We start from the raw sequence: 19,900 nt of genomic DNA on the forward strand, positions 1-19,900 counted from the left end.
GTTATATTTTCATGTATTGTCATCGGAAATGAAGAAGTGTGCAAAATTTCAGCGTTTTTGCTTCACAGGAAGTGAGTCAAATTTGAGTTACAAGATTTGTACCAGACAAACAGACAAACAGATAGGTTGGTGAGTTGATATAAAGGCTGGAAAAATAGAGAGTGGTTTTCGTGCCATAACTTCCGTTCAAATATGTACCGCTATTTTCAAACGGCACACTCGGGTTGAAAGAGGGAAGCTTGCTGGAGGCCATGCACGTGATCGGAAGACTCAAAAGTGGATATTAGTCACATACGGAGGTGGAGAATGGCCCCCCCGTCCGACCAGCAGAGCACGTCAATTGACGTGCTCCTTATCTCGGCTTGGACGTGGCCACGTCAATCGACGTGCTCCGTGCTGAATGTGTTTCTAAAGAAGTAAATTATTAAACATGATAAGTCGGAATATTGTTTTTTGTATTGTTGTACAGGAATTTTGTGTTGTTTATTTATACATGAAAAAACGACATCCAAAAATTTATTAACACACTCAATGCTGAGAAAATTTATCATAACACACCGCCACGCGGAAAAAATATTTTTCAATAATATCAGATATTATGTCTTCCTTAATCGTATACAATCATGCATAGTTCCAAATTATTAAAATTTGCACTATTAATAAAGAAAATATTAAATATTATAATAAAATTATAATAAATATATTATAATAAAATTATGATAAATATATTATAATAAAAAGAAGGCAAAAAATCCACTGCAAGCAAACGACTTGTATCCAGTCACAGGACAAGACGCACTGAGACGCTGGGCACAATTGCAGGGTCTAGTAGAAGACGCGGAGGCAGATGGCAGGCCGAGAAACCTAACGGGACCGATGCCTTGTATTCAAGACATCTGCGTCCTAGGCTAGCACGGGATGCCTTGAATTCAAGGCATCCGCATTGAGTGTGTTAAAGTAAATTTTTGAATGTTATTCAAAGCCATTTCATTTTTAATATTTTCAAAAATTAATTTTAAAATGATGAATAGAATGGAGTGGAAGAAAGCAATATTTGTACTCTAATGTGTAGCTATTGACGTCTTCCTTTTTGATCCTCGTTAGTTATTGATGAAAATGTTTCTTGTAGATAGAAGCTTTGTGCGACAGCCTCAAGGAATCATGGAAAGACTTGGAGAAAAAAGCCAGTGAAAGGGGTAAGAGGCTTCAGTTGTCCCTCAAGGCACAGCAGTTTTTCTTCGAAGCTGGTGAAGTTGAGGGATGGCTGGCGGAACGAAGAGATGTTTTATCTTCAACTGACTTTGGGCGTGATCGTGATGCTGCAACAAAACTTTTGACAAAACACAAGGTAACTCTATTCTTTATGTTAGTGCTACTTTTTATGTGTTTTTTTTATTTTTAAAATTTGAATTTAGTGTTGAATGCGGCTCTTGTCTTGTATTTTCACCCAGAAAAGGTATATTTTTTATTTTGGCAGCAGCCTGTAGCTGTGCAAACAAATTCCCTTTTTTGGCATTTTTCTTCACATTTGATGCAAACAATGTATTCAAAACTTAACATTACATAAATATTTACATCATCCTAGAAATCAATTTTTTTACATTGGAATATTCCCCTTTTTAAATATTCTAACATATGCCAGACCACAATTAAGTTGTGGAAATAAGATAAAAATTAGTAATATTCAATATTAATGCTGTGATGATATTTGGACCATGGTATTAGTAAGTTAATTTCCATATTCATATTGGTGGAAGTTGTCAACCCCAATAAAATTTGATGTGCCATTAACATTTATAGCAGAATAAGTGTCATGTCAGTAAATAGAATAGGATATACATGTTTTCTTTTTAGAAAATTGGGTCTTCGGCATTTAACACTCGAGTGGGCGTGCCTGATATTTTAGCACGACCAGGCACGTGGCGTACTTTGTCCACGATATGCATATGCATTTATGATATATATGCATTTACATGATAACACTCAATTTTTGTTAAAATTTATCTTTATTTGTAAAAGTTAGCTCAAGCTTGTACATTTATAGGCGATACAGATGTCAATGTACACAGGTGGTACACGGCCGGTCGTGCGACGTAATTTATATGCCATGGGTGTTGGATTCCTCTTGGCGATCTAAAAAAAATTTGCTACAATGCTTTGTGCTTTAAAAACTCATGCTATAGACAGTCAAAATGACATTGTGGGAGTAAACGGGGCCATTCAAGAAAAGCAAAGCACGAGGTACTGGGCCAGTCACGCGGTGTACTTTGTACACCATGGGTGTCAGTTCCTCTTGCCGGTCTAAAAATAAATTAGCTTCAATACTTGAGCTTTGAAGAGTCACACTATAGACAGTCCAAGTTCAATTTAAGAATACACAAGGCCATTCTAGACCAGAACATACGTAAAATGTTGAAATCCTTGGTCTTCGAAGATTGTCTTACTTTTATATGCCAGCGCACCTGCTCAAGGATTAATCATGGAATTTTATGTTGTCAGGCCCTTGAACTGGAGCTGGATACCTACAGTGGGATTGTTGCTGAAATGGGTCGAGTGGCTAACGCTATGGCCAATGATAATCATCCTGATTCTGCACTGATTGTGAAACGACACACTGCATTATCATCTGAACTCATTGCCCTACAAAGAGCTGCTTCAGCCCGACAGCGTCATCTTGTAGACAGCTTGTGTCGTCATGAATATTTCACTGAGAGTGCAGAACTAGAGCAATGGATTAAGGAACAGGAGCAGGCTGCGGCATCTGAAGACTATGGGCATGATTATGAGCATTTACTGGTATGTAATGATGCCTTCACACTTAGCTATTTTGTATGATAAAATGATTGTGAAATTCATGTGAATGCTGATTTACTAATTATATTAATAGCTGATAGTTGGCTTGCCATAATCTCAGAACCAAAATCAATGACATAGTCCAAGCATTTTCACTATAAGCGAAGGAGTTGTCATAAATGGTGAAAATTAGTCCCAGAGTCAGCAGTGTCAGCAAAGGAGTGTCATTATTGAAGAATATTAATGTTAGGTTGCATTAAATTCTCTTTTAATAAAGAATTCAACACAAATCACTAAAATATACATCATTGTCTTGCTCAAGTAGAAATCTATTGTATTATTAGCTTTGTACCGGGCATTTTTCATTGAGCATTGAATATAGGGAAGGAAGTTCTTATGAGTCCATGAAAAGCAGTGCAAATTATGATGAAATACTTGAATGCCATTTGGTTATAAAACTGAAGTTTGTTATAAAAATATTTTTTTAGCACTCACTGCTTTCATGGGATTTGCTGGGGACTTTTGCCTTCTTGCATTAACTTAATTGTCCGCAAAATCTGCGACGTATGGGAACCCTAGTTTCAAGACAATCACTTAAAGCTTTCCACCACATTTTAAAAGGATTATTCATGTCAATAGATCTTCAAATCTTCTCTCTTATTTAATACTTTTTTTGAATTAAATGTAAAATGGATTCTATCCTTGCAATTGTCACCATTTTGAATCAGTCATTCAATTATTAATTAATATTTTTGCTCTGTCACAGTTGTAGAAATGGTTGATTTTAACCATGTGTAACATTGTTACTGCTAATGGCATGCGCTGCATGCGTTTGTATCAATTTTTTGGTAACTTTGGCAACATGAAGTGGCCATTGCTATTTCCAGAAATTAACATTAGTAATATGTCAAGGCAACATAAATTACCATTGTGGTGAAAATAATTTTTGAATAGTAATTTTAGAGGTGATTTCTTGTCTGCAGATCTTGCTAGAATTAAATTTTATCTTTGGTAGTTTATGAAGAGAAATGCCTTAATTGAGATGATTCACTCCATCTTCATAATATTTTTTTGAAGGTGCTACAAAACAAGTTTGAAGATTTCAAGCACAGGATAGAAGCTGGAACTGAGAGGTTTAACCAGTGTGAAGAATTGGCTAAGAAACTTATCACAAATGACAGTCCATACTTAGAGGACATTGAGAAAAAACAAGATCACATAAGGTATGTTTATTTAACATCAAATATGTCTTCATTTTCTCTCATTCTATGGCTCAAATGGTATGGATCTTCAAGTCTTAGGCTGCGAAAGAAATAAGATATTACAGTGGAGTCTCGCTAATCTGAACATCCTTTTAATCCTAACAGCTCCAAAGTTCGTTCAATTTGTTCACATTTGTTCAAAGAAATAACCTTTTGTCATTTACAGTACAGTTCTTTTCTTAATATTTGTGCCTCAAACATAGTACAATTATTCCTTTGTGTACAAAATTGGAAATATTATACACAATACAAACTACCTACAACATACCTTATTCAATTCTTCATTTGAATTACATTACAGCACAATGTTGAAACTTATTACACCCATGTCTCGTATAGCGCAAGGGATGTGTTCCTTGGGGTCTTTGCGCTATACGAATTTGCGTTATACGAGAGCGTTTTAGCATAGGGAAGATAGGGATGCGTTCCTGGTAGCATAGGTCTTGGGTATTGAATTTCCTCTAAAACATCTATATTCCCATAAAAAGCCTTAGAAAACATTATTTCTATAAATATTTATAGTTTAAAACATCTTTAAAGATAGTATTCACGCATTCAAAGACTTTTATTCACGTTAAAAAAATTCTTACGTGCTTTCGAAATTCCGTCCTGTCGTGCGGGTGGGCTAACATCTGCTATCTCAGGGGATCGTAATGCGTTGCCGGCAGTTGATGATTTTTCAAACTAGTCTAAAAACAACTATTGTGTCACCCAGGCCCTTTTGTCGCTCATCGAAATGACAGGAAAATGCTACTTTAAATGCCATTTCACAGCTAGCGGAGTTTATGAATGATAAATCATTTTAATTTGAAGTCCTCCGAGTCATTAGCTGCTACGTGAAACAGTCTTTAAATGCCTTGAAACCTGACCCAGGTTTTCCTTCCCTGAAAATGAATGAACGAGAATGCATTCTTTTCCAAAAGAATATCGTCTCGTCAACACTAAAAACTAGTTGAGGGGGAAAGGAGCCACTTTCAATAACAGCTTGGAGTTCATCAGAAAATGTTGTGGTGGCTGCGCTATCAACACTTGCAGATTCACCTGATATCGCCGCACTGAAAATACCTGCTTGCCGTTTAAATTCTGGAACCAACCGGAGCTTTCACTTAATGTCTCGGAGCGATTACCACTCTCGTCTTTTTGTACTGATTCACCATTAACTTTCCGTATGTGTAGACCGCTTGGTTGAAGTTGGTGCGGCTGAGGTCACTGATATTTTAGCTTCGTCTTTATTCAGAATAAGGCATCGTGAGTTTAAACTTCCGCGCAATATCGCTTTGACGCTCTCCATTTTCAAAGCAATTGACCTCTCTCAAGTCTTCTTCTAGGTTAATGGTTTTTCTTGATAAATTCTTGATTTTTCTACACGCATTCCTATTTTTTGCCATATTCTCTTGGTTTTTACCCTGTATGGCTCTATCTAAATCACCATCTTCTGCTGAACTGTATTCCTGAGACGCAGAAGGGCTATGACTCCGGGGAGGGAACGAAGCCATTGTGTTTAAGACTCTATAGCGGACCCTTTTATGTGTTGATGCTATTCATGCGCAACTCTGTCACCGCTCCATTTCTCCCCCGTGAATACCGATGACCTTGAAGGCTTTAGCGTAGACTCTCTACCTGGAAGGCAATCGCCCGGTAACCTACGACGGCAAAAATACGTCTCAAACCGTATTGCTGAAAAAAAAAACTCTAGACCCAATGACGAGTAATACTTTTGGCAATTGCGCAGCAATGAATTTCGATTAATATATAAACAAAAAAGAAGATTTGAGGCAAGAAATAATATTAATATGCGTAAATTGATAGAAATTTCGTGTGTACGTAGCGCAAGTTCACGTTTTATCACGAGAGCGTTTAAGATTTTTGATTAGGCTACACTGCGTTGCAATGTTTCCCCGAGGAACGAATTTGCGCTATATCGAAATTGCGCTAATCGAAATTGCGCTATACGAGACATGGGTGTACTGTATTTAGTATGGGTGGAATAATGTAAATAAAATAATCGACTCAGAACACAGGTTTTCTTTTGGAAGCCATGCCCTTTGTGGGCAATGCCACTAGAGATATTCTTCGTGTTTAAATTGGAAGATAGTAAGACTGTGACCCGAAAGATGCAATCAAGGCGTTTGATAATCATTTTTCACCACTAAAGAATGTGGTCTAGCTCAGTTACATGTTTTTTTTAAAGAAGTTTTTTATTTAATTTGCTTCCTAATTACTAAGAAATACAGTTCACTCCCAATTATCGAGGCTAATGATGGGGAGAGACGGCACAAATAATTGGAAAACACGGAAAATCCAAACTTTCACTTTAATGTCTTGCAATGTTCATAATTTACCAAAAACAAACAATATATTATTATTTATGCAGTTATTCTGTTATTGCAGAGTGCTCAATGAGAGCTTTCTTCACCAGTTCGCGATCTTTTTAGTGGCAATAACTTGGTTGTACTTTTATTATTAATGCTCCATGTAAGGCGTGGTTTCGAAAACCACACATCCGTGGCTGTGTGATCACGCATACAGAAAGGTGGTTTGCACAAATGCTTCAAAACCGCTGCTTGATGTCAGAAACTACACTGTCAGGCACCACGCCACGTAGCCACATCTCGCACCCGTAGCCCGGCTTGCAACTGTTGCACTATGTGTATCCGTTATCACGGAGCACGGTCGCAAGCTGCGAGACTTGGAAAACAGGAGCATGGTGCTCCCGTTAATGCAGCTAGCATGCAATCGCTTCCGTTTTAGGGAGGGGATTCTAGGGAAATAATAAGCCTGGTGTATCCTAGCTTTAATGCAGTAATTCCTATGGTTTTGTGTCCGATTTTATTTTTTTATGAAGATTGCGGAAAAAATTGAGTGGGAGTGAAAATCATCCACAACCTGGATAAAGTGCAGCCGGTTAATAGGGAGTTTTCTATGCCACAAACTGTACTTAAAAACTAAAATGTTTGCACAAAAAATGAAAATGTATGAACCCTGAAACAACAGATGGCAAACTGATGGGGAGTGATGACTGTGGAACCTGTCAGGTGTGCCTGTTAGTCAGCAGTGTGGTCAGTAAAAGAAGGGTTAGTTTGAGCTCAGTCTTGTCCAGTAACAATGTTCTTTGCACTTCTTACGCTTGTGATTTGTTCTTCTGCTTTGAACCAGTTTTATACTATTATTTCTGAAAATCTGAACAATCCGAACAGGGTTCAATCCCAATTAGTTTGGATTAGCGAGACTCCATTGTATCACAATTTTCGGCTTTGAAAAATGCTAGTGTTATGCTGAAGATTTGATTTGCTTTCCATCAATAGCCAATGCACTTTATCATGGTAAATCTCTATTTGGGCCGTTTGCATGATGAGTGCTGACAAGTAAATCCAAAAAAATCCTTTTTTCTGCACTTAATCAAACCTGGTCAGATAACCCATGCAGTCATTCAGGTACCCACTTTCCTATTCGTTATTAACATTTTGCCATTTTTCTCACTTTTATTTTCCTCATGCACTATACAATCCAAGGGTTATTTAGTGGATAAGTTCGGAGATATTGAATAAGGCAAGCTAGCTGATCCAGCACAAGAACTTGTTATTGAGGGTTTGGGTAAAGGAAGTGCAGATATTCCATTAGGTATTTTGTGTTATGTGGACTACTCCTATTAATTAAGTATCACAATGTATTATCAAGTGGACCACTCTTAATATGTTTTTTTTTTAATTTTATATGCACAAAATAAACACAACTATTCTTTACCATAGTCTTTAACGGTGTCTCCACCAGAGAACTACACATTTACAAGTCAAGGGAAAAACAAAAGCATATCACAACTTGAAACAATTGCTTATGAGCACAAAAATTGCTTGTTAAAATAATGAAAGCCAATGAAGATATCACAGCAATTGTTGCAGCATTGAATGCATTTTGCACTTCTGAGAATATGATATTATTGGGTATTCACTCTACTGCCCTTGGATTCATGCTTTTGGAACCTGAAATAAAATACATGTTCTTTCCCATAAAAAACAATATGTGCATACTTTCTTTTACACATTTCCATCCTGTTTGATCCTTGTGAATATGTACTCAATTATTGGCATTTAAGCGTTCAGAGATTCAATCAGAATTTTGGTTTGGATAGGTTAGGTTAGACTTCACCCCAAAGTAAGCCACAGGCATAATAATTCTTTCATTTAAGGTAGTGGGGCTAGCTCCTCTACCTTGGCCACCTTGCACTTAGAGGGTTTTGGAAAGGGGAATCCCAGTGATTAAAGGGCTAAAATTTTCTTATTCATACTTCAGACACATGAGATCTTGCACCAAACTGGTTGAATAAAAATTGGCTTGGATTTGCATAAATATCTCCTCGAATTGGTGAAGGGATGGTTGGGTAGGGTTGGAGTAACAGACTTTGCCTTCAAAATTTGCAGCTAGATCAAATCATATACCCATGAGAAAATGCACTATGTAGGCGTTTTATTTTTCTTATACATATGTAGGGTTGTTTGGAGGTAACGCGAGTCCTTGTTAGTCAAAATTTTATTGAGTTACAGAAAATGTTGTGTCTTAAACTTTCACCGAATAAGATTGAATGGAATTATAAGCAGTATTTGAAGTTCTGCCCTCCTCGACCTTATGGCAATAATTTGAACTTGAATTGGACCGTATGTCTTTAATTTTGTGGCATTATTTAATGCCCTATTGGGAGAGAGTATTCTTTGACAATTCTGAAATATTTAAAATTTCCAAAGTATTCATTCCTTCTCACAGAATTATAATTTTTTGACTCTCATTTATGAAAATATCATACTTTTCTCTATGGGCTATGAAGACTTAAGAATAGAGCCATTTGCCTGAGGAGAGTCATTTTCATTTTTATTGGCTCCAGTTTACCGCAGGTATCCTTCCCTCTCTAATTTTCTAATTTGTGATATATTGTATGAATATCAGTGTTTTTATGTATGTATTTATACGTAGCTGTTTTAGTCTGGTGGCGGCTGTTTTAATTTTGTCTGCAGGATTTTCTGAAATCAAAGCACTGAGAATTATTTTACACAGTTGCATTGTGTGTTTGAATTGGTTGCATGGGATATTTTATCATTTCCTCAGAATATCCTCCTCTTAAAATTGAATGTCACTGTAAGTTTACTGAAATAAATGTCATGCAAAATTTTTTATGGTGAAAACTTTAATCTGGCTAATTTCTGCTGTGGCCCGAAACATAATTATCAGTAACTTCAAGTAAGCATGCTTGATTCTAGCTTGATTGTTTGGCCTCCAGCATAAAATTAAATCGCATGGCATTTTCTTTCTTCACAAGAACAGTTTCATGAAATCCACGATGAGTTCTCTCTCCTACTGGCTCCCAAAATGGGTGTTAGTAGTGATGTTTGTTGCAACTTATGCCACAAGCGTAGTGAATATGAATGCAAAGTTATTAAAACGTCATTATTGGCAGAATTAAGTTTTCTTTTCTCAAAACGCTCTCTCATTTTCTGTTAATCTTGAAGTAGATTCAATCTTCAGTTTTTTGTCCTCTCTGTGAAAAAGTTACATGTAACAGTTGTGATTTAAATATTATAGCTGTTTAATATCCTATTTTTAGTTAGATTAAGTGTACAAGTCTTGGTTGGACTTCATAGTTCTCCCTCTGTAAGTTGTATGTATTCCATAGCTTTCATGTATAATAAGGTTTTGGCTCCTTTTTGTTGTGATTCATTTGTAACAAGTGACATGTTCTCTTGTAGTAGTAATGACTAAAATTATCTGATGATAGAAAAAATATACACTAAAGGCATTAAAAGCTCAGTTTTGAGAAATATGTGTTTACATAGAAACTATAGGCTTATGTTATCAATCATGAAACTAAACTTTGGATTTCATCTTGCTGTTCTTATGTGGTAATGAGTGATTTGTGAGGTAATGGACTTCAGCCCTTGTTATTGTTTTTCATAAGTGTCTTTCTTGCTTCATATGTGACTTGTTTCATATTTTATCATTCTGGATTGGTGCTTACTCATGAATCAGTGTCTGTATGTACTTGCTAAAAAGCACCTTTGTTTCAAAAATGTTATGCCTGTCCTGGTATCAAATGCATAATATCAGCTAAAATAACCATATGAATACACATATGGACCTTCTGGTGATGGTTTTTCAAAAAGTGAAAGCAGAAATTTCAAGGGCTGATGGAATGGTAAGCATCTGTGGTGGTTGTTGGGTGGTACTAATGGCTAACGTTTTCAGTGACAGTGTTAGAGGGGTGTCAAAGGATAAGGGTGGTGTGGGTGATGACCCCGTGGCTCAAGTGGCCCAGAGGCATCAAGAGATCCGGTAAGGGACATTCTCTCTCTCTTTCTTTTCTTGATGTTTGTCTTTAATGTCTGTAATGTGTACTCTCCTCAATCCTCCCTAATCTCCTTTGTTTTGTATCTCCAGATTTTAAATCCTTTAGTTAGAATCCTCTTTCATCTTCTCCCATCTCATAGATCAACACATTTTGCATCTCTTTCATAGAGTCCTCTCCCTCTCATCTCCCTTATTATGTTTGCGTATTGAAAGAGCGAGGTGAACTTTTGCGCAAAAATAACTGTTAGTTTGACTCAAGTTTATCAATGCCACTAAATCATTGTCAGGGTGCAAATGGTGTTGAGTGTGGCCAATTTATTAATATTTTGGAGGAAGTGGGAGAAATGATGGGGGAGCGGAGGGAAAGGTGATGGAAAGACTGAAGAAGGAGGTAACATGGATGCGGAGAAGTGGAAAGGAGGCAATTTGCTTGTTTTACAGAAAGTTGGGGGAAGTTGGGGAGAGGAGAGGTGATATTTGGATAAACTGAAGGAGAGGGTGACAAGGATTGGAGGGAGGGTAAGAAGTGGGACATTATTTTTTGCTTAACAAACTTGGATAAAAGGCAAAAACCTAGCATTAAAAAACTGGTGAGGATTTTTCCTCTGAAGGCCATCGTTGAATGGTTGCAGAGGGAGAGTTGTATTCTGGGTAGGCAGGCAGCCATGTGGATCAGAGGGTGTGGGTTGCTTGATGAAGAGTTCTTCTGAGGGTGTTTGTGTTGGGGAAGGGTGGGTTGTAAGGTTTAACTCGGTTGTAACACCATTTGTACCCTGTTAATAGTGTAGTAACATTGAAACGTAGGTTGAATAAATAGTTATTTTTGTGGAAAATGTCATCCCAATATTCTAATACGGACAAATTCTACTTTATCTTGCTAGAAACTATGGATTTTAACCTTTATTATAGCTCTTCATATTTTACATATTCAGATGTTACATTGATTATGTATGAAATATGTAACCATAGTCGGATTTAGGGAAGGTGCATTGGGGCACGTGTCCCATCCAGACTTAAAAAATAGACAACATTTTTTATATGGTTATCATAACCTTTGTTGTGTTTCGTGTATTACAGAGTCCCAATCATTTAATTTCATGTTAAAATAAAGAGAATATTTCTTAAAGTAATTGTTGAATCTTGTTTTTAATCTCAAGTATGAGAAGATCGCATTTGCCGTGTCAGACCCTTGTGCCCCCCCTCTCAGAAAAAATCCTGGATCCGCCCCTGTATGTATCATAATCACTTCCCTTGAGGCTGATAAAATGATTCCGAACAGTTGAAAAATCAGTCTAGAAATAAGCCATGTTTGGTAATATAAAAAATGTTCAATAAGGATAAGGGAATGTCACTTTTTTATGTTAAATTTTGTTCTAATGCGAGCATCAAAGTGCTGGTGTATCGTCTGTTGCTGATTTAAGGGTGTATGGCTGGCTTCAAAGATGACTTGCCTTGCTAAAAAAAATGTATCCCTTTTTACATTGTGTTTCTTTTACAAAAAGTTGAGCAACAATCATGTTACCTTTCCTCAAAAATTGTCTCTCACCTTCTATCTACTCTTCTTAATGTTTACGAATTACTTTACTTATCATAAAATCATAGAGAACAACACATTTTGCCACTGCTTGAAACTCATGAGAAGAGCATGGAGTGTTTTGATATCTTCTTTCATGCAAACATATTTCCAAAATTTGGCCTATAATTCTCTATTACTCATAAAAATTATAATTTTTTTATTGTACTTAACATTTCCTTGAATGACTTTGACTTGGTAGTGATGATGTGGTATGAAGCTCCTAAGCAACAATTGTGTGGAAGTTTCTCGCCAATCTACTAGCTAAGAGTAGACCTTGCCTGCAGCATGTGGTGAACCATCTCTTTTGGATGAAACTATCTATTAATTCATCAATATCAAGAGATAAAGTCCATAAGATTGTGTGTTAATAATTTAAACTTCTAAACTTCTAATTTCTACTTATCTTCTTTGAAATAATGTTTTTGCATTTATCATCTCTCAAAATACGTAATTCAAATAATAATCAGTGCTTGTATTCACTTTAGCACTGTGATATATTCCTGTGATTAAAGGAATAACTTCTAAGGCTTGACTCGACTTTAAGTGCAATCACATATTTATGCTGCGTCAGATGTTGAGACTGGTTGGATAGCTCCCTGATAGCCTTTCATGTAATTTAATAAGTGTTTCAGGTGGTTAAGTGAAACCTCATTTAATCTAAATTTTACTCGAGAAAAACTAGAGAAATGGCATGGGTAAGCAGCAATATATTTCTTTAATAGGTACATCAATTTTTGGTAGCTAAAAAATGATTATTTTGTTTATTAAAGAGAGGAATAAGTTAATTCTATTGTATAATTCAGAGGAGTAGACAGGAGGAAAAAGAAATGGAAATTCAATTTTAAGAGGAAACTGTAAATATACGCTTTTCCTTTTTTTAGTTTCTTCATGCCTTAAGTAATATTTTTGCACTTGTCAATGCAGTGCTAAAGTACATTTAAATTTGGCCATGAAAATATTTCTCCTCATTCTCATTATTTTCCTTCTCATCTCTCATAATCATGTTCATTGTAAGTACCTTATGCACTTGTGTGTTGCATGCTCTGTATATTCTTAAAATGAGCTGATGGCTTACTGCTTATGACCTTATGCCGGGGTTAAGCACCAGTGCTAGAGGCTCTCCTACTCTCGTATTCAACATTAAATGTTTTGTTAATGTTTTTCTTGCTTCCATGTCTATATGTTAATTGTAGGTGATTATCAGGTAGTTGAATGTTATAGCTTTACCTGGTGAATCAACCCTTTACTTCTCATCTAGTCTTGTTCTTGTGTTCCCACTCTTATGGTAGTAATATATTAAAAAAAACTGCTCAATTTAGAATAGCTCAGTAATTCATTTTGGCTAATGAAAGAAAGATTTCTCATACAAAATTGATGATAACCTGCCAAAAAGCCTACTGTTATGTCATCATTTCTGGGGATTAGATAATTTTTAATCCCATTCAATTTTTAATGACATAGTTTTTCTGATATTACTGACAGTAGAATTAATCTGTAAGTGTTTGTGGTTTCTGTGTTTTCAAAGTTCTTGGAAATATGATTCACTATTGGTTTCCAGACAATGCAGTAATGTTATTTATTTGGTGCAGATTTACATTAAACACATACATGATATGTGTTTAGTTATCAGCCTTTTAAAATTTTTCTTTGATTTTAATCTCACACTGGAACCATTTAAACATTTTTTTATGTAATTCAATACACATTTTACTTTGACCTGGTATCCACTGATTATGTTTTGATAATAAGCAAAAAACATCGATTGAATGAATTTTTACATTTTCACTAAATCTAACATAGGCTCTGCTATCATGTATTTATTCATCTAGAAACAGTGCTTGTTGAGTTTTACATCCATAAAATGTGTCGATGCTTTTCAGGGTTACTAAGTGCATAATAGCTCAAAATTACACCATGGAGAGATTATTTGTTTTCACTGGGACATGGACCAGTGTTGCTAAATTTGTGCGTACAAGGAACATTCATGAAGTGTCCCCCTCCTTATTTTGTTTGAATTTGGTAGGATGGTAGCGCACCATGACAGTGATCAATAGCAAAATTTCCTGTGCTCTCGTGGCCTTGGAGCCAAGTAATTGGCATCCAAATTTCCATGTCCGCAACCCATTTTTCTGTGAGGGACCCTTAACTCATGGGCCTGCAACGAGGCATATCTGCAGGCCTAAGTGAATCTTATAGTTGATGCCAGGAAGTTGCCGAAAATAAATAAAATTAGGAAAGGTGGAGCTGGAGATGGATATCTTGCCGTTTGTTGAAGTAAAAATACGAACATGCAGGGGCGGTCGGGCCAGGTCGTCTGGTCGGCAATCACCGATGGTCTTGAGCTTCAGGGGCCACCACAATCGTTGCATCTATCGTGAAGCATATATGAAATTTGTGAAAAAGGAAAGACTCTGAGCACTCGAACCAAATATTTTTTATGATTATAAAATTCTATATTTTCATTAGTTGCTTTATTTACTACATACTCAGTGTAAAAAGATAGTTAAAAATAGAAAATAAAGGTGTCAGGTGATAAAAAAGAACCTGATGCTTTTTTGAAAGGGTTATTCTAAATGTTTTTTTAGAGGTATTTATAGATTTCACTGCAGTTTGGAAGAGAAAATTCATTAAATAGATAATAGAGACATAATACAGAGGATAGGAAATGTTGCTTCAGATTTGAGAAAAATTAACAGTAACTCCCAAAATTTCTCTGCCTCATAAGTCCAGTGAGTGGAATCAGGATGTGATGTTGAAATTCAACTTAGGGACCAGACCCTCACTCTGAGAGAAGATATTAACTTTGTCTGCCCTTATCCCTTCACTGTAGTAGTCATCATAAAAGTTAAGTATGTAATTAAAAGCCAATGTACTAGTTATGTAATTAAAAGCTAGTACATATATGTAGTTTTTGGCCTTATAATTTTGGATGGGAACCCTCTTGTTAGTGGAGAAGCTGAAATTGAGATCGAATTCATTATATAGAAAGAGATTAACATTTTGTGCATCTTTCTTCAGGGAACGCTGGAAGCACCTCCAAAACTTGATAGAAAACCGAGAAAGGAGACTTCATGCTGCGGGAGAGATCCATAGGTTCCACAGGGATGCCGCTGAAGCTTTATCCCGAATACAGGAAAAGTCAGCTGCTCTTCCAGAAGACAGCTTGGGAAGGGACCTTCATTCTGTCCTTGCTCTGATTCGTCGTCATGAAGGCTTTGAAAATGACCTTGTGGCATTAGAAGCCCAGCTGCAGGTTAGTGCTGAAATAGAAATTACACCTACCAAGACCAATTTTATGATTTAACTGTTTTGTTTGAGTATTCATGAAATTTGACTGATCATTATTTTATTTTAGAATTAATATTATCTCATTTTTTGCATGGTAAATTTGTGTTAAGATAGGATGAATTTTTACTCAATCTAAAATCGTTAACTTTCTGATGTAAAAATAATTTCATTTTCACTAAAGTGGTAACCATGTCAAATTAAATCGAAACTTGAAGCTCATACGTGGTGGAAGGTCTCTATATTAATAATGAAAAACACTTTGTTTCTTCCACAAGTTTATAAAAAAAATTTCTATTTTATTACCGGTTTCTGATAATGGTGTAACAGCCGAAACTGGTAATAAAATAGAAAATTTTTATAAACTTGTGGAAGAAACAAAGTGTTTTTCATTATTAATATGGTAACCATGTCTTTTGATTGCTAACATTTATTGGAGTTACCTTTGTTCTGATCCATGGAAAGTTTATCCCTCCTTTCCGCCGTTGGTCAAGTTTTAAATTGAGCTTTCTTTGTGTAGATTCTTGTTGAAGATTCAGCGAGGCTGCAGGCTCAATATCCTGGAGACAATGCTGTCCAAATAGCTGAAAGACAGGCAGTTGTGGTGGCTGCATGGGATGATTTACAGGAGCATTCATTAAAGAGAAGAGAGGATCTGCAAGCTAGTTGTGACTTGCAGAAATTTTTGACCCAAGTAAGTGCCAATGAGCAATAAATACTTTGTACCTTTTGTTTATATTCTTAGTTAATGATAGAATTCCTGTTAGGACTTCATTTATGCACATAATTTTAGTGGTGTAATTTTCATCCAAGGAAGAGGGTTTCTATTGGCCGCGGCCGCCTCAGTCATATTTTGATTATTAATTTGTTTTATTTTGAAGAAAATATATGCCAAGTATTACCATATTACCCTCTAATTCAAGATTAAAATAAGATTATTCCTGTATACATTAAAATGAGAGTAAAAGAGTATTGTGAAAATTAATGCTATGATGTGTAATTTCTGCATACTCCTTCCTTTGCAATATCATGAAGTATTCTCCATAAAAATTCATTCTAAAGATTATTTTTTTAAATCACTTGGTTTGCCTTTGAATTGATGCAGCTAACATAATTTTTTTGTGCCTCATTAATGTGCTTTAGGTGAGAGACTTAAGTAACTGGGCTTCTGGTCTTCGCTCGTCCATGCTTACCGAAGAGAGAGTGCGAGATGCAGCTAGTGCTCAAGCCCTGAAGGTGGAACATGAAGCTTTAAAAGCTGAAATAGAAGCACGAGAGGAATTGTTTCATTCTGCCGTTGCATCAGGAGAAGCTATGGTCAATGGCAAGCATTATGCGTCAAAGGTGAAGTTTTGTTTGACTGTATAAATAATTTTATTGCTATTTTTTACCATCAAGTAATGATAAATAATTATCTGTTTTGTGAATCAGGAGATTGAAGAAAGGTTTACTGCTCTTTTGAATGAGAGACAGCAGCTTCATGCTGCATGGCAGCACAAGAAAGTTTATTTGGACCAGCTAATCGACCTCCACTTCTTCTTGAGGGATGCAAAACAGATGGATGCTATTAGTAGCACTCAAGAGGTGTGTATCATTCTAATCACTGTTGTCTTCACTCTTAGTGTTTTGATCCTGTAATTTTATTTTAAGGATGAGTTGAAAGCATGCCATAACTACTACTTGATCATCCTCATTTTACTTGCTCAGTGTGGTAGATGCCTGTTAGCTTCTTGTGTATTTCTGGGAGTGGTTATGCATCAAAAAACATCATTCAATATTCACCTCCATCTTTGCTTCTTAACTGCTCAATTTCTATCTCAATAAATTTCAATTTAAATTTTCCTTTTAAAGAATTTTTTTTCATAATTGTATCTTTTCCTATTTATTTTTCATATCAATCTCATTAGTTCTTCCTGTGGTTTTCTTGGAAATACCTCTACTAGTTGTTGTCCTTGGGTAATTATTTTTAATTCCACTTTCCAGGTTGCGTTAACCAGTGTTGATCTGGGAACTACTGTGGAGGAGGTTAGTGCTCAGTTGCGCAGGCATGAGGCTTTTGGCAAGCTTTTAAGGACAAAAGGTGAGGAACGAGAAAATGACCTAAGCAAGCATGGGGAGAAGTTGTTGAAGCAAGGGCACTTTGACAAGGATAGGATTGCTGAGCGCCTGGAGTCGGCTTTGAAGAGGCGTGACAAAGTGAGGGAACTTTGGTTTGCTCGAGGGAGAGCTCTTGAGGAGGCATTGTTATACACACAGTTTGTACGAGATGTTGGTGAGGTATGTATGAGTTTTGAATATTTAGGGTAAAAATTAGTTTTCACTTAAAATTAATTAACTTTCTTCACGACTTTTTGAACAAAGTAATTGATTGAAATAGTTGGTGTTCAGGATTTTCCTCTGTGAAAATTCGTATTTATCAGGAATTTGCATGTACAGATAAATATAAATGTTGGTATAGTAGCACCCAAAAGAACTATTCTTTTAATATGATCACTCTTCATGAGGATATGAATTAGATTTTAATGATAAATTCGTGCGGCCCAACAATTTACTTGTGCTTCATTGCAAAATGCCATGACTTGTGGTAAACTAAGATGAAATAGTCTTTTATAAATTTTGGAAAACTTTTATAGGCGGAATCATGGATTGGTGAGAAAGCCAAAAAATTGGCTGCATCTGTTGGTAGACTTGGTGACGGAAAACCTGGTAGCGAGTCTGAGGATAGTTTGGAAGAAAAAGTGAAGAAATTACAAAAGCATCAAGCATTCCAAGCAGAGCTTGTGGCTAATGCTAAGGGTATTGAGGAAATCAGGAAAAAAGGTTTGTAGTGTTGTCATTTTACTTCAAATCAGAGGGTAGGCATGGAAAATTATTACTGGGTTGATTGCCAATCTTCCATAGTAAATTGGAACATGTGACCAGATTAATAATAATTTTGATCAAGTTTTTTGGTCATTATTGCATTCTATGTACCTGAAATGAATTAATGATTCCTATATCTATTAAATATTTATGGCAAAATACTGTGTTCAGTGGAATACATCCAAAAAAAATAAATTACTTTCTTTGAATTTAATTCAAGTTGTTCTTTTAGGCCTTTTATTTATTTAGGGTTCATAATTAGATGCACCCTGTGAAGAATATTCTTGTTATTGGTCTTAGAATTGAATAATATTGGTCTTAGTTGTTGGAAGGGAATGACTGAACTTCATGGTGACCAAATGGTTATTCATTGGATCATAGAGCTGATTAAATAATATTTTGATTCCAGGAGAGAAATTGATTGAGGGTAAACATAGAGCTTCTCGGGAAATAAGAGCACAACTTGAGAACCTCTTAGGATTATGGCGGCGACTTCAACAGGACTCGGACAACTGTGGAAGAGGGCTGGAGGAAGCTCAAGATATCCTTGAGTTCAATAACCAAGTTGAACAAGTTGAGGCGTGGATAAGAGACAAGGTAAATTTCTTCTAGTTGAAATATCAGTTTTATACATTTAATCTTGGCTTGATAATGACAAATCAGAGATCATTTTGAAATTGTTTATTATCTTTTAGTTTTAAGCATTTCATATTCTGTATTTTAAATCTTGAACATGCTTTAATTGTTATAATTTTGACCAATCATAAATTTGATCCTTTGCTGACCATGTCGTTTGAGTTTGAATAGGAGTCAACAGAATAAATAGAGGCTATGGAAGCACCGCAGCAAGCAAAATGCAAAAAAAGAACATTTTGCATATAAATAGAATTTGCAACTTAAAACCTAGGAATTAGAAAAATTATAAGTTCAAACAAGAATAATTGCTGAGGAGTTTGATCGAGAAAAGGTTGTGATTTAGTTAAATTTATCACAATGCTTAGAACCAATGGCTGGTCATTCAGGAATCAATGATAACTATACAAAGTCAATGTCAATTAAAACTGAAAATGAGAATTAACTAGGCAAATAATGATTTGGATATTTTCATTGAGATCTTTTAAAACCACACACTACCCACTGCAGTAAATTTTATCGAAATACCTTGTGCTCATGCAAATACTTGATTGCTGTACGTGCCCAATGCAATCACAGTTGATTCTGAAATGCTTGCAATTAATCGTACTGAGAAAATGTTATGTGCAGTGGAGTGTGCTATAGATATCTAAGTTGTTAATTTTTTTAATTTACCAAATATTTACGTAAGAAATTTCTGTATGTATTATTTTTTCTTCATTCCTCCAGGAAATGCTGGTCCAAGCAGGAGATTTGGGTCGTGATTACGAGCACTGCCAAGCCTTGGTGCGTAAGTTGGAAGATGCGACTGCGATTCCCGTGGTGGAGACTGTGGTTGCGTCTTCATCGCCATCCTCTCCCACATCGGGTCCTCCCTCTCATACCTCCTCTTCTTCAATGGACCGAAGTGACAGCCGAGTGCTAGTGGATGAACCTCGCATGCGATCCTTGGATGCTCTGGCTGATCGCCTGATCCGACAGGGCAGAAGCAACACCCAGGCTGTGCACCAAAGGAGGGAGGAGCTCAATGCCAAGTGTGTATTGACTTCTGTCTGTTTCTATTCATTTCGCCTTAGTAATTAAACTGGGTGTTTGGGGCGATTGACTTCTTCAAGAAAATGACAATATTGTTAAGTAAAGTTGTTTGGAATCATAC

At 36.1% G+C, this 19,900-nt stretch overlaps 1 protein-coding gene across 12 annotated transcripts in view; it reads left to right on the plus strand.

Moving 5' to 3' along the window:
• The window catches only part of LOC124157741 (spectrin beta chain, non-erythrocytic 2), a 218,640-nt gene that overhangs the window by 145,427 nt on the left and 53,313 nt on the right, over positions 1-19,900 (plus strand). For 10 of the 12 annotated variants that reach the window (XM_046532735.1, XM_046532724.1, XM_046532725.1 and 7 more), the window contains 12 exons: positions 1,130-1,348; positions 2,500-2,796; positions 3,871-4,016; positions 10,287-10,373; positions 14,983-15,217; positions 15,770-15,943; positions 16,393-16,593; positions 16,681-16,833; positions 17,233-17,526; positions 17,883-18,069; positions 18,521-18,708; positions 19,474-19,778. In XM_046532735.1, the coding sequence (XP_046388691.1) occupies positions 1,130-1,348; positions 2,500-2,796; positions 3,871-4,016; positions 10,287-10,373; positions 14,983-15,217; positions 15,770-15,943; positions 16,393-16,593; positions 16,681-16,833; positions 17,233-17,526; positions 17,883-18,069; positions 18,521-18,708; positions 19,474-19,778 (2,486 nt within the window). The remainder of the gene's footprint in view (positions 1-1,129; positions 1,349-2,499; positions 2,797-3,870; positions 4,017-10,286; positions 10,374-14,982; positions 15,218-15,769; positions 15,944-16,392; positions 16,594-16,680; positions 16,834-17,232; positions 17,527-17,882; positions 18,070-18,520; positions 18,709-19,473; positions 19,779-19,900) is intronic. The other 2 variants (XM_046532728.1, XM_046532736.1) reach the window with 1 other exon arrangement.

Source organism: Ischnura elegans, chromosome 4, assembly GCF_921293095.1.
Source record: "Ischnura elegans chromosome 4, ioIscEleg1.1, whole genome shotgun sequence".
Classification (NCBI taxonomy): domain Eukaryota; kingdom Metazoa; phylum Arthropoda; class Insecta; order Odonata; family Coenagrionidae; genus Ischnura; species Ischnura elegans.